This window comes from Aricia agestis, chromosome 9, assembly GCF_905147365.1.
Source record: "Aricia agestis chromosome 9, ilAriAges1.1, whole genome shotgun sequence".
Classification (NCBI taxonomy): Eukaryota; Metazoa; Arthropoda; class Insecta; order Lepidoptera; family Lycaenidae; genus Aricia; species Aricia agestis.
Genome location: NC_056414.1, coordinates 8888706 through 8901027, shown reverse-complemented (window position 1 = coordinate 8901027; position 12322 = coordinate 8888706). Strand labels below are relative to the sequence as shown.

At 35.4% G+C, this 12322-nt stretch overlaps 2 protein-coding genes across 2 annotated transcripts in view; one reads left to right on the top strand and one right to left on the bottom strand.

The window, feature by feature from the left end:
• Positions 1-12322, bottom strand: part of LOC121730042 (RING-box protein 2) — a 37598-nt gene that overhangs the window by 13935 nt on the left and 11341 nt on the right. The window lies entirely within an intron of this gene.
• LOC121730040 (facilitated trehalose transporter Tret1-like) lies at positions 5651-12218 on the top strand. Its single transcript, XM_042118823.1, has 4 exons — positions 5651-6107; positions 9014-9460; positions 10055-10168; positions 10485-12218. The coding sequence occupies exons 1-4, from the start codon at positions 6033-6035 to the stop codon at positions 11718-11720; spliced, it is 1872 nt and encodes a 623-aa protein (XP_041974757.1). The 5' UTR covers positions 5651-6032; the 3' UTR covers positions 11721-12218.

Here is a 12322-nt window from a genome sequence, read left to right as displayed (position 1 = left end):
CACGCGCACGTGACGCGGTACACGCGCACCGAACTGTCACAGCCGAGCCCCAAAATTCATTGATAAATGCGGGGGTTCGCCAATTCGCACTAGGGCAACACACTTGCAACAAAAATAGAGCGACACTAAAAGTGAATCACATTTTTAGTGTCATTGTCGACTTTAATATTTTGCACAAATATAAATTTAAAAAAAATTATACTTAAGGCCTGATCCACCACTCCATGATAAGTGCCGGATAGGCTATCCACCACTTAAATGTATGGAGAATCTGTAAAAAAAGTTGTGGGTAGCCTATCCGGCACTTTATCAGGATGTGGTGAAACAGGCCCTTAGTAAGTATAGCTAATATTAATTTCATTATGTACGATGCAGATTGGTATTTTCAATTTTGTAATTGCTTGGTGTACTGTCTTGCTTATTGCAATTAAATGGTAGAGCTTCTTCAAAACCAGACCCTCGTAAGTCGTAACAAGAAGGTAAATGTTAAAACACGCCTTCATATTTGACGAAAGTTACGCTCCATAGACCATACAAAATATTATGGAAAATGTTAAAATTATGCACAGACCAACTGAAAAAAATTAAGGAAATTAGCACACTTATGTCTCATATAAGATAAGGTAAAAAGAAAACAGTTTCATGAAACTATAATAAATACATCTCAGTATTATTTAAATACATTTTACGTGCAACTCTACATTTTTAATACTTAGACGAAATATTAACTTTACGCTGATAACAGAGCTTTCTGAATAAATTATGCTTAATGTTTTCCATAAGTATGTTGTTCACAATAATAATAATGTAATTAAGAAGGTATGGCGTTTTAATCGTTTACGTAACTAGGAAAATTTATGCAGCAAGGAGATAATTGCACATTTTTCTTCCTGAACTTGTGTCGTGACACTCGTATAACTCGTATATGACTAAGATTCAGCTGATAATGCTTTGTTATCAATTTGTCTTGCCGCAATAAACTTTAAGTTGATCTGCGATCGCATAGGGCTGTGAGAAGGGAAAAAATTGGTAGAATTTTATATTGTTAAACGTTTGATTAGGATATACTTTTATACTCGTAGTCATAAATGTAACATCTATCACGCCTTAAGAGGATACACCAGGGGCTAGAGAAATGAAAAAAAAGTACGTGTAATATCTATAGCTGTCACCCTTACCTCAAGTCTATACCGCAGAACGCGATAGAGACAACTGCAGAAAATCCAGAAAATCAACGATTCGTTGTCCCCTGATTCCTTCTCCAAAACTTAACCGATTTAAGTACTTCTAGCCAAATCTGTTTTCTGGACGTTTGAACACAGCAGAAAATCTGGTCTGTGTTTTTGAACGTTCATATCTTAATTAATAATTAAATTATGAAAAAAAAAAAGAAAACATAGGGACATTGTATTAGTGGCCGTAGATATTCAGGAAAAAAATTATGACTCTACTAGCATTATCCAGGGAGGAAACAGGGGACAACGTTTGTATGGAAAAAAGGGTGGTGTGGACTCCTAATATTGCTTTCGTAAAAGTGACAGCAAGTAGCGTGAAATAGTATAAAAGTATGTTAAAGTACGTCCTTTATCATTATTAAGGTAAATACTAGCTGTTTGACCGAGCTTCGCTCGGTATCCGATGAAAATGACATTTTCTAGAAATGATTCCTAGCTAGATCGATTTATCGGCCCCGAAACCCCCTATAAACTAAATTTCATGAAAATCGTTGGAGACGATTCCGAGATTCCATATATATATATATATATATATATATATATATATATATATATATATATATATATATATATATATATATATATATATATATATATATATATATATATATATATATATATATATATATATATATATATATATATATATATATATATATATATATATATACAAGAATTGCTCGTTTAAAGATATAAGATTAGCTACCCAAATGTTAAGTTTGTTTACAGTACTAATGGTCAATAGCAAGTAAGTAACTTAATACCAAGTACCAACACGGTATTTGTTCGATAATTCGAGTCCCCATCAATTACATGCATTATTAAAACTTTTCGAGGTAAAATCCATTAAGAACGCTTCTACTTTTCCATAGCGGTAAGGTCGCAGAAAATTAGTCACTTTACAGAACATTTACAGTGAACCATCAAGGACTACGGGGTTTGAATATTTAACCTCTGAGGTAACGACTTCTAAAAAAGAACACAGACATACACGGGTATTATAAAACTTTAGCTATAAATAAATTTTCCCATCTACATATAGCCTTTATGTGACTCACGGATACGTCATAGGAAATACCGAGTTTATTTTGGATATTGGCAACGAATTAGGCTTGAAATCGGCAAGATTCTTGCACACCACAGGTTTACAGCAGTTACTAAAGACAACTAAAATATTAACACTGCATCTTAAACTCTAAATTATTTTTATAATCACAGGAATTATACCCATAGTTTAGTAATAGTAAAAGTTTTACTAAAATAACTTTTATATTTTTGACATCCCTAGTATTGAGTAATAGAATGGAGGCCGGGACGGACGTGCGAGCCAATACGTATGCGTTAGTATGACGTCGCCTCACGCCCTCCAGATAAATTGTTTAGTCAAATGGGATAGAACAGTAGGCTGTAGGTCGCCATACGCCATCTACCAAGGTAACGTATAAAACATGTAATAGCAGAGATATAAGATAATTTATGTATGTAGTAAGAAAAGCTTTGTCAGTAAAAAAAAACCTGAAATTTAAAAGGAAAACTTTTTCTTTGACTGTTATGAGGATGTTGGATGAAAGTCCATGAGTCAAGTGTGCACACCTACGTAAGATATCAGGGTCTCAAAAATACTCCTCCTGAAAGGTGAGAACCATATTAGTACAAAAGTAGGCAACTGAGAACGAAAAACGTATTTTTTTTATGTAATAAGGGGGCAAACGACCAACGGGTCACCTGATGGAAAGCAACTTCCGTCGCCCATGGACAGTCGCAGCATCAGAAGAGCTGCAGGAATAGGGGAGGGTAGGGAAGGGAATAGGGGAGGGGAGGAAGGGAAAAGGGTAGAGGATTGGGCCTCCGGTAAACTCACTCACTCGACGAAACACAGCGCAAGCGCTGTTTCACGCCGGTTTTCTGTGAGCCCCTGGTATTTCTCCGGTCGAGCCGGCCCATTCGTGCCGAAGCATGGCTCTCCCACGTCAAATTCATCATAGATCATAATCAGCACTTTTTAGGTCAACGTCATTTATTGATGATGATAATTACAAAGAGGTGTGTCGTTCTAATCGTCTTCAAAAGGACATGATTCAGCGTAATACCATGTTATTATGTATTATGTTGATGTACGTGATTTCTTACGACTGTTTTGCATAATATGCTGAAAAGCACATACCCGTTTGAGTTACAGAACTCTACCAAATATTATGTATTTATATAAAACAGGCTTATAATCTTAGTAGCACTTTTGGGTGTAATTTCAGTGCGTTTTCAGCACACGTACAACGTAGTAATGAGTAAACAAAATGTTAGTTGGTTAATATATAGAGTTCCTGAAAATGTTTGTTACCAAAATCAAAAAAATTCAGAAACTCTACATTTTTGTATTTAATTTTATTGATGACTAGCTGTCCCAGCAAAAGTTTCTTTGCCATGTAAAGTATTTCGCCCGTATTATTTTATTGAAGTGACTAAATAAGTATGTCACCATGGCAACGTCCATCGCTATCACGTCGCACAAACAATGGTCGCCGTCAGTCTCGAGTTGTAATAATTTATTTGTTCAACAAATGCACTTATCAATATAAAAAGTACCCAGCAGCCGATTCTCAGACCCACTGAATATGCATATAAAATTTGGTTAAAATCAGTAAAGCCGTTTCGGAGGAGTGCGCGGCCTAACATTGTGACACGAGAATTTTATATATAAGATATATAAGATTGTAATTTAATTTTTAGGTTTCGAGTTTTACTAGTCTTTTGGCATCAAAAATAACATAAAATAGTGACTCGACATTCCACCTACATAATGAAATACCTAGACGCTTAAATTAGCGTCAGTGATGCGTACTAAACAGCAAACAATGATGTTATCACGAGGTACTTTGCGTCACTCGCGAAAATATTACTGGCCAAGTAGAGCGGCTGTAAACTGGAAAGTCGTATCTTTCTCTAATCTTCAGGAATTAGCCTACAAACTCTACATTTCAAAAGTCACGTACAGACATCCTGAGTCGTGACTAATGAGCTCTACATTTAAGAAATCCAACTATTATAAAAATTATATTAATACTATTTAATATAAAATTCAATTGGTTAAATAGGTACCTCCTATATATTTTATCTTTTAAAAAATTTAAAGTCTATCAATTTTAAATTTTTAAAAAGATAAAATTTAAAATACTAGTAATAAACTAATTATCTCATGGCTCATACCTATTCACAACACTGTACTAAACATAAACCATATTAGTATTTTTTATCAGTTCACCTGGACTATACAGTTTTATATATTTTCTGTTATACTCTACAGTCTACATTTTATTCATTTTAATTAAATTGTACACACATGTTGAATAATAAGGTATTATAATATAATAATTTATTATACCTTTTCCTTCACGTGACAACTTTTTTCAGTTTTTCAGCAAAAACATAACGTTATTACAAATAAAATATATTATGTTACTTTATGAGTCAACGAGGGTTTGAATTTCAAAATCATATTTCAAATTTATTTTTATTGTGGTTTACTTTAAATGCACTTTAATACAAACTTTGATATTTTAGAATATTGTGCTCGATTCTATAGTGAACTCTGAAACACAACAATAATTACAATATGTTTAAACACTCATTGAAAAGTACAAATATCATCTCTTTTTTAATTTTATATTCCTGACTTTTTTGGCTGAATAAAGTTAAAACTAAAAACGTACACCAATCAATAATAATATAAATAATTATTGTAGAGTGTGGACTGTGGAGTTTGCAATTATTTTTATAAATAAAGAAATAATAATGGTATAGTCACGAAATGAAATATTTTTTATTCATTTAGAAGCAAATATATTATTGTAAATATTATTGTTATTTTTAATATTTGCCGAAAATTTTTGAAACGAATACTTATGGTGTGGTATTTTTTCAGGTTTCTGCAAAAGTGAGTCTGAGTACATGTACTAATTACGACATTGTTTCAGTTATTTAACTACCTAATAGTTTATCTAGTCCGATGACTGGATATCTTGGATACGTTCTAAAATCTTATCTTCGTCGAATCTAAATGGAAGTTTTAAATACACAAATAACAAGAATTAAGTAACAATCAGATATGGAATTATTTGATTTATTGATTGAATTAGAAAACGTGACCCTACTTATATGAAAATTAAGAAAATTACCGAAAAGAGTGTTTGCTCTACATCGCAAAATCTTATCTACCGCATACGAGGAATCGTACTCAGGCCTCAGCCAGTTAAGAATTCAGGTGTAGGCTTCGAGTTTTCGTGTGCGTTACACACACAAGCACAGGCGCGACGACACGCACACAGGCGCGCTCGACGCCGGCCGCGGGCGGCGGGGGAGGGGCGGTCGACGGCGCATTACAAACTTCCTATAAAACACTGCGCTGCCATCTGCAAGTTTCAATAGATAACTTGAATCCGAGCTGCCAACATTTAAGTTGTAGCGACGTGAAAAAATTGAATGTTGTGTACCCTTGCGGGTTACCGGCGCGAAATAGAAACTGTTGAATGAACATTGAGACATTACTAAATAACAGTCGTATAACACGCTTCGTACGTTCGAGTGGTGTGTTAAATCGATTCGCAGCTGTTCCCGCGATATCGTTCTTTACAAACTGAAACACGAGTGATGTGCGATTTACTTAGCTGAAATTCGCGAATCTGGATTTTAAGGAACAATTGGAGTACAGGAGAGAAACTGATACTCAAAGTGTTACTCGTATAAGACTCTACCACTTCGACGTTCCTTGACGACTGAAAACGGACTTATAAAGTGATCAAGATGAGTTTTAATAAGAATAATCCCAACGCGGTGGGGAAGATCATGGGCTACCTCAAGCAGCTGTCCACCGAAATGGTAAGTCAATTCAACAATTTACATAGTTTATATCAGTTAGATTTTTTTTGTTGGTAAACATATGGGTCGGGTGCACTGCCGAAATTTCTGGGTGACCGTCAAAACATATACGCAGTCGAGAAAATTCGTTTCCATTGGCTGGGAAACTTACGTGCGCGCACCGGGAGTGGGTCGATCGCCCGTTGCCCGGCAACGACACAGCAACACATAAAAATAAAATAAAAAAATATAATAATGAAAAAAAAGTAAATTAGAAACAAAATATAAAGCCATATAACTGGCTGTTAAAGTCAACGTCTTAATTAATACGCGCCCATAATTAACTAACGTCAATGCAAGGCCGAAAGTTTAAACTCGTGAAGTATATTTATGAAATTGCCCAATTACATAAGTATTAAGGAACAAAAATATCTACATACCTATTTAAAACATGTCTTTTAATATTCAACACTTTCATTAACATTGAGCTAGTGCATTACCTTCAAGTAATTGGAACTGTACTTGTAATATAACATATTATAGGTATGTAAATATTTAACATGCTTTAACGTTTCCGCTGCGCGCTACCTAGTTTACTTTGATTTGCATTTTCAAACTTGAAATGGCGATAGTGGCTCCATCGCGTGGGCTGTCAGTTAATAAAATGCCGATGAAGTGTTTTGTTTACTAGTTGTCAAAGTAATTCGATAAAGCTACAATAGATGGCGCTTAATGAATAATTTAACTTTATAAACTTTGAAGATAAAAGTAAACATGATAATTGATAATATATAGAAATAGACGAAGTAACAAAGTACTTACACAATTTTTGTAAACAAAAATTGAAGAAAAATTAGGAGCTAGAAAAGCAAAAGCTTTTTGCAATTTTAAAAGAGCTTATTTCAAAAGCTGTTATCAAATTCCAAGTTTAATCAAAATGTTAAAAATGTTTGTCAAACGATAACGATAATATTAAATACCAATAATATACAAGCAAGAGAAAAGGCAAAATATGATGGAATAATGTGGCTCATTGTTATTTTAATTAGATATTAAGCTAAAGAGGGAATAGAGTGCGTGAGCGGGACCTAAGCGATTTCTGCTGGAACTTATTTAGGGTGATTAAGGACAAAACATACTAAAAGTCCTGACGTCTAGGAGGTGAGCCGGAGGGAGGGGGGGGGGGGGGGGGGGGAAGGTCTAAATTTTTGTTTTTTCGACAATAACTAAAAAACTATGCATTAAAGCTTATTAAATTCTCTATAAATCTATAAATTAGATTCTATACAGTTTTTCCAAATTCTCATCCGTTTTCGAACTACACGCTCAGGAAAAGTGAAAATTAAAAAAAGCTTTACTAAGTTTTAATTTCATCAAATAATACTTTTTGCTACAACGCATCGTTTTTTAGTTATTGGTGAAAAACCAAAAATTGACACCTTTGTCGCCCCCCCCCCCCCCTCCGGCTCACCTCCTAGACATCAGGACTTTTAGCATGTTTTGGTCCTTAACCATCCTGAATAAGTTCCTGCAGAAATTGCTTAGGTATCGCATTCGTGGCTCACGCATTCTACAACTACTTTGTTGACTGAGCTACGACCAGAAAAACAAACTCAATTCTCTTAAAATGAAAAGAGTACCTAATAATAATTATTGTAGAAATTGTAGATTTCATTTTGAATATCGACAAAAACAGCAATTTTCATACTGAAAGCATTCTGGGTCGACAAGCGTTATCATCGCTTGATGGCCATGAAATAAGTATTGGTGTCATATGCTTTTGTTTATATACATCTCTGTAGACATCTGATTATTATCAGCTCTAACCCGGACCAACGAAGTTCATTGTCGTCACAAGAATTCTCAGTAATTATGTAAAGGAAAACTATTAATTATTCCGCGTATAATGTACACATTACAGTAAAATATTTATTAATTATTGTGGACAACTAATTAAACTATCGACAATCAATATTGACATAGGTGTTTATTTGTTGTCTATATTATATTCAAACTATTCCACACAAAATTCAGTAAGCACGCAACGTCAAAGAAAGCACAAAAATGTGACAGAAGTGTAAACATAAAATCAAAAATAAATAAAATATATTTTAATGCAAACAAATAAATCTGATCCACAAAAGGAGGACGAGATGAAGACATATAATACGTTTAATAACCATCAGGTAATGAGAACGGATTAAGAATATTAAGTTTCCAAAGTTTTTCTAAAATGTATATCAGATATCCATAATATTAACTATAACAAAATCCTTGTAAATTATTTGAGGTATACAAACCTTTATTATTCAGAAACATAATAGTATAAAGCTTAATAATTGACCTGAAGTTATTTATAACTTATAAGCAATAGGAATAAATCAGATTCTCAAAATATTTACCAATCCAAGTTCACACATAGAGGCAAATGTTTATAAACACCATTAAAACTACTTGACAGCAGTATGATAATATCTGATCGATATAAACAGAAGAGCGCGACTCTTTATATTGTTTACTTGGAAAGCTTAATCATGGCAAAAGAGACGTATTTGTTATTTGTTCAAATGCCTTCTTCCAGAAGGATAAACGGTGGAACCGGGTTAGGACATAATATTATGCATTGTGTGCAAGTCATTAGGTTATCAGAAGCATGCTCTGGTCGTATGACCGTTGGAAGTGGTCAATAAGCAGTGTTTTCTCTGTCTGACCTCAGCCTCTTAAGTTCACAAGCTTATCAATATAAGTTACGCACATAAGATAGCGGATATAATAAATGTAACTCGCTTGCGGATGTTTTAGCAGTTCTGTCTCAAAACTAGGCAACTGACCACTCGATTAATTACATACGGGGCAATTCGCATCCAAACAATAACATTTTTAAGATTATTCGTTCAGAGGCAATAAAGTGTATTTATTTTCTCCAGGGTGGAAGCGAGACTGGGCGTCGCGGGCAGGCGGACGAGGAACGACTGCACCGATCGAGATCAAAGTATTACCGAGTCCCTTCGAGACCTACACTCTCAGCTTCGACCACTTGCACGTCTCTGGCGACATCGTGCGGCTCCCAGGGCACCTTGGTCCCGAACTACGCCACTATCCCAGAAAACGTATCCACGGAGAGCAGCAGCGAGGACGAGCAGGACTCCTTCGAGAAGACCCGTCTTCACTTCCAACAGCTACGTCAAATAAGTTTGGGCAACGAGTTCAAATACAAGATGGAGATGGAGATAAAGAATGAAAATCTCCGAAACTCCGTGCCATACGTGAAGCAGCTTAGCACCGACGGTGCTAAGACGAAGGGTGATTACAGTATAAATGGTGATGCAACCCCGTATGGAGCAACAACCAAGAGGATATACCTTTGGACTCAGGTGTGTATTTTTTTCTATTGATCATAAAATACATATATCTAAAACTCAGTAGATGCAGATAGCAAAAATATATTAGGGTATTTTAAAATTTTCATACTCTAATGTAGGAAGAAACCTTCCAAGTTTAAGAAAATATTGAAAGAGTATCCTTAAGTAAAGCCATCGCTGGTTATTTCTGTGTATACAGTCGCACTTATGGGGTTAAACAGCCAACGTAGGTGTATGTATACATAGCATGGGCTTGTACATAAAAAGATTGGAACGCCCACTGAACTTCAGAGCTTTTGCGTTCAGGTTTAAGTGATAACGTTTCTACCCCTCGCGATAAAAACGAATATAAAAGTTAACTGTAAAACTGCGTTGTAATATGCCCACATCCGATTCGGAAGTATGTTTTAATAATTATAATTTTGCATTTTGTTTTAAAGGATTCGGTCTTGAAAGAAAAAGAGATTCCAGATTCAAAGTTCGCAAATAAAGTTTAGATAATTTTCTGAAGTTTAAAAACTCCGCTCGCGCTCTACATAGTTTAAAATTCATAAAAATAAAAAGTATTTAAAAATGTCGCTAAGTTTTATTCATATATTGTTTCAGTTCCTGGCGGCAATAGCAGTGTCCATGGGTTCTCTTATCGTCGGATTTTCATCGGGCTACACCTCACCCGCTCTACCGAAGATGAACGCTACACTTACTATTACCACAAGCGAGGTAAATATCATTGTATTGTTTTATAATCGTGTGTATTTTTGATTTTAAATAGTTTTTCGTATTAAAATATCAAAACTACACTACTATTATTAAGAGGAATGATTTGTATATTTGTATGTATGTTTGTAATGAATAAATTCAAAAACTACTGTGCCGTGTACTGATCTTATATCAACCCGTGCGAAGCCGGGACGGGCCCCAGTCTTTAATAAAGAGTTTTATTTTGGAACAAGAAAAACGCGAGTGATATTAATATTATGATAATCGCGTCAAGATTTTTGCAAACGTAAACTCATTTACCATTTTTTATTTACAGAGCAGCTGGATAGGCGGTTTGATGCCGTTAGCAGCGCTCGTCGGCGGCATAGCGGGGGGACCTCTCATAGAAGGTTTTGGACGGAAACTGACAATCATGGCTACTGCTGTACCGTTTTTCGTCGGCTGGGCTCTCATTGGCAGCGCAGTTAATGTCTACATGGTACTTGCTGGACGAGCCTTATGTGGAGTATGCGTTGGAGTCGGAAGTCTCGCTTTCCCAGTATACCTGGGGGAAGTAATTCAACCGGAAGTCAGAGGCGCTCTGGGACTCCTGCCAACAGCGTTCGGTAACACGGGTATTCTTCTAGCCTACTTCATCGGATACTTCCTCGACTGGACGCATCTCGCATTCTTCGGTGCAGCGCTTTCTGTGCCCTTCTTCCTATTGATGCTCTTGACACCCGAAACACCCAGATGGTACGTGACCAAAGATCGTGTCCAAGATGCTCACAAATCTTTGCAATGGCTCAGAGGAAGAAACAACAATATCGACAAGGAAATGCGCGACCTCACCCGCACTCAGACCGAGTCAAACATGGCGGGAAGCAATGGACTGAGGCAATTGTTCTCGAGAAAATACGCCCCGGCTATTCTCATCTCCCTCGGTCTTATGATTTTCCAACAGTTCAGCGGTATCAATGCAGTTATATTCTATGCTGGAAACATTTTCGAAATGTCAGGAAGCACCGTTGACAAGAATCTGTGCGGAATCATCATTGGAGTTGTGAACTTCATTTCTACGTTCCTGGCTACAGCCATAATTGACCGTTTGGGCAGAAAAATGTTGTTGTATATTTCCTCGGTATCTATGATTGTTACTTTAGTTACATTGGGATCATATTTCTACCTTAGAGACTTAAATGTTGATGTCAGTAGCTACGGATGGTTGCCTTTGTTGTGTCTGGTCGTATATGTACTGGGATTCTCTATCGGATTTGGACCAATTCCTTGGCTGATGTTGGGTGAAATTTTACCATCAAAGATTAGAGGAAACGCAGCATCCTTGGCTACTGGCTTGAACTGGACCTGCACTTTCCTTGTAACGTTTTCGTTCCATGAAATTGTAAAGATGCTAAAAATGTCAGGCACATTTTGGATGTTTTCAGTCATTTGTATGGCAGGGTTATTGTTTGTAATATTCTTCGTCCCCGAGACTCGAGGCAAGAGTTTGGAGGAAATTGAGAAAAAACTAACGGGTGGGTCGAGGAAAATTACAATCCATTCCAGAGCTTAGATAAAGATAGATATAGATATTATCTATTGTGATTTAGTGAGAAGGATTAGGGTTGTGTAACACGATGTTGTCATCGTGTGTGATGAAGACTGACTTTGGATTCTCTAGTTATTAATTATTATAGTGTAAATATGGTAAATTATGTTATCTATAGATTAATTATTATATGGTTAAGTAAATCGATGGTTCCTTTAGCTGTACCGATTAAGAATATTTGTGTAGCATTAATGATATACTAATCTGTGTTATATCATTGGTCCAGTACTTTTCAAGATACAAATTTAGTTTTATTTAGACAAAATATTGATCTGTATCTTACTTAGTAATGTTGATCATGACAAAGTGAGTAACATAGTTATAATATATTTAGTACTTAGCGGAGTTAATCCGTGGATTATTAAACAAATTAATACTTATTTATGTAAGTCCGTATATTACGGGCTGCATGTTTATTTTTGTTATTTTTATTATTAAAATATAAGAAATAAGTGATTTTTATGTTGTGTTTTATTTTTAAATTATTTTAGGCCTTTTTAATTATTTAGAAGAATTTCGCTTGACTAGTTTTAACCTACATCCCTATCATTATGGTCTCTTATATC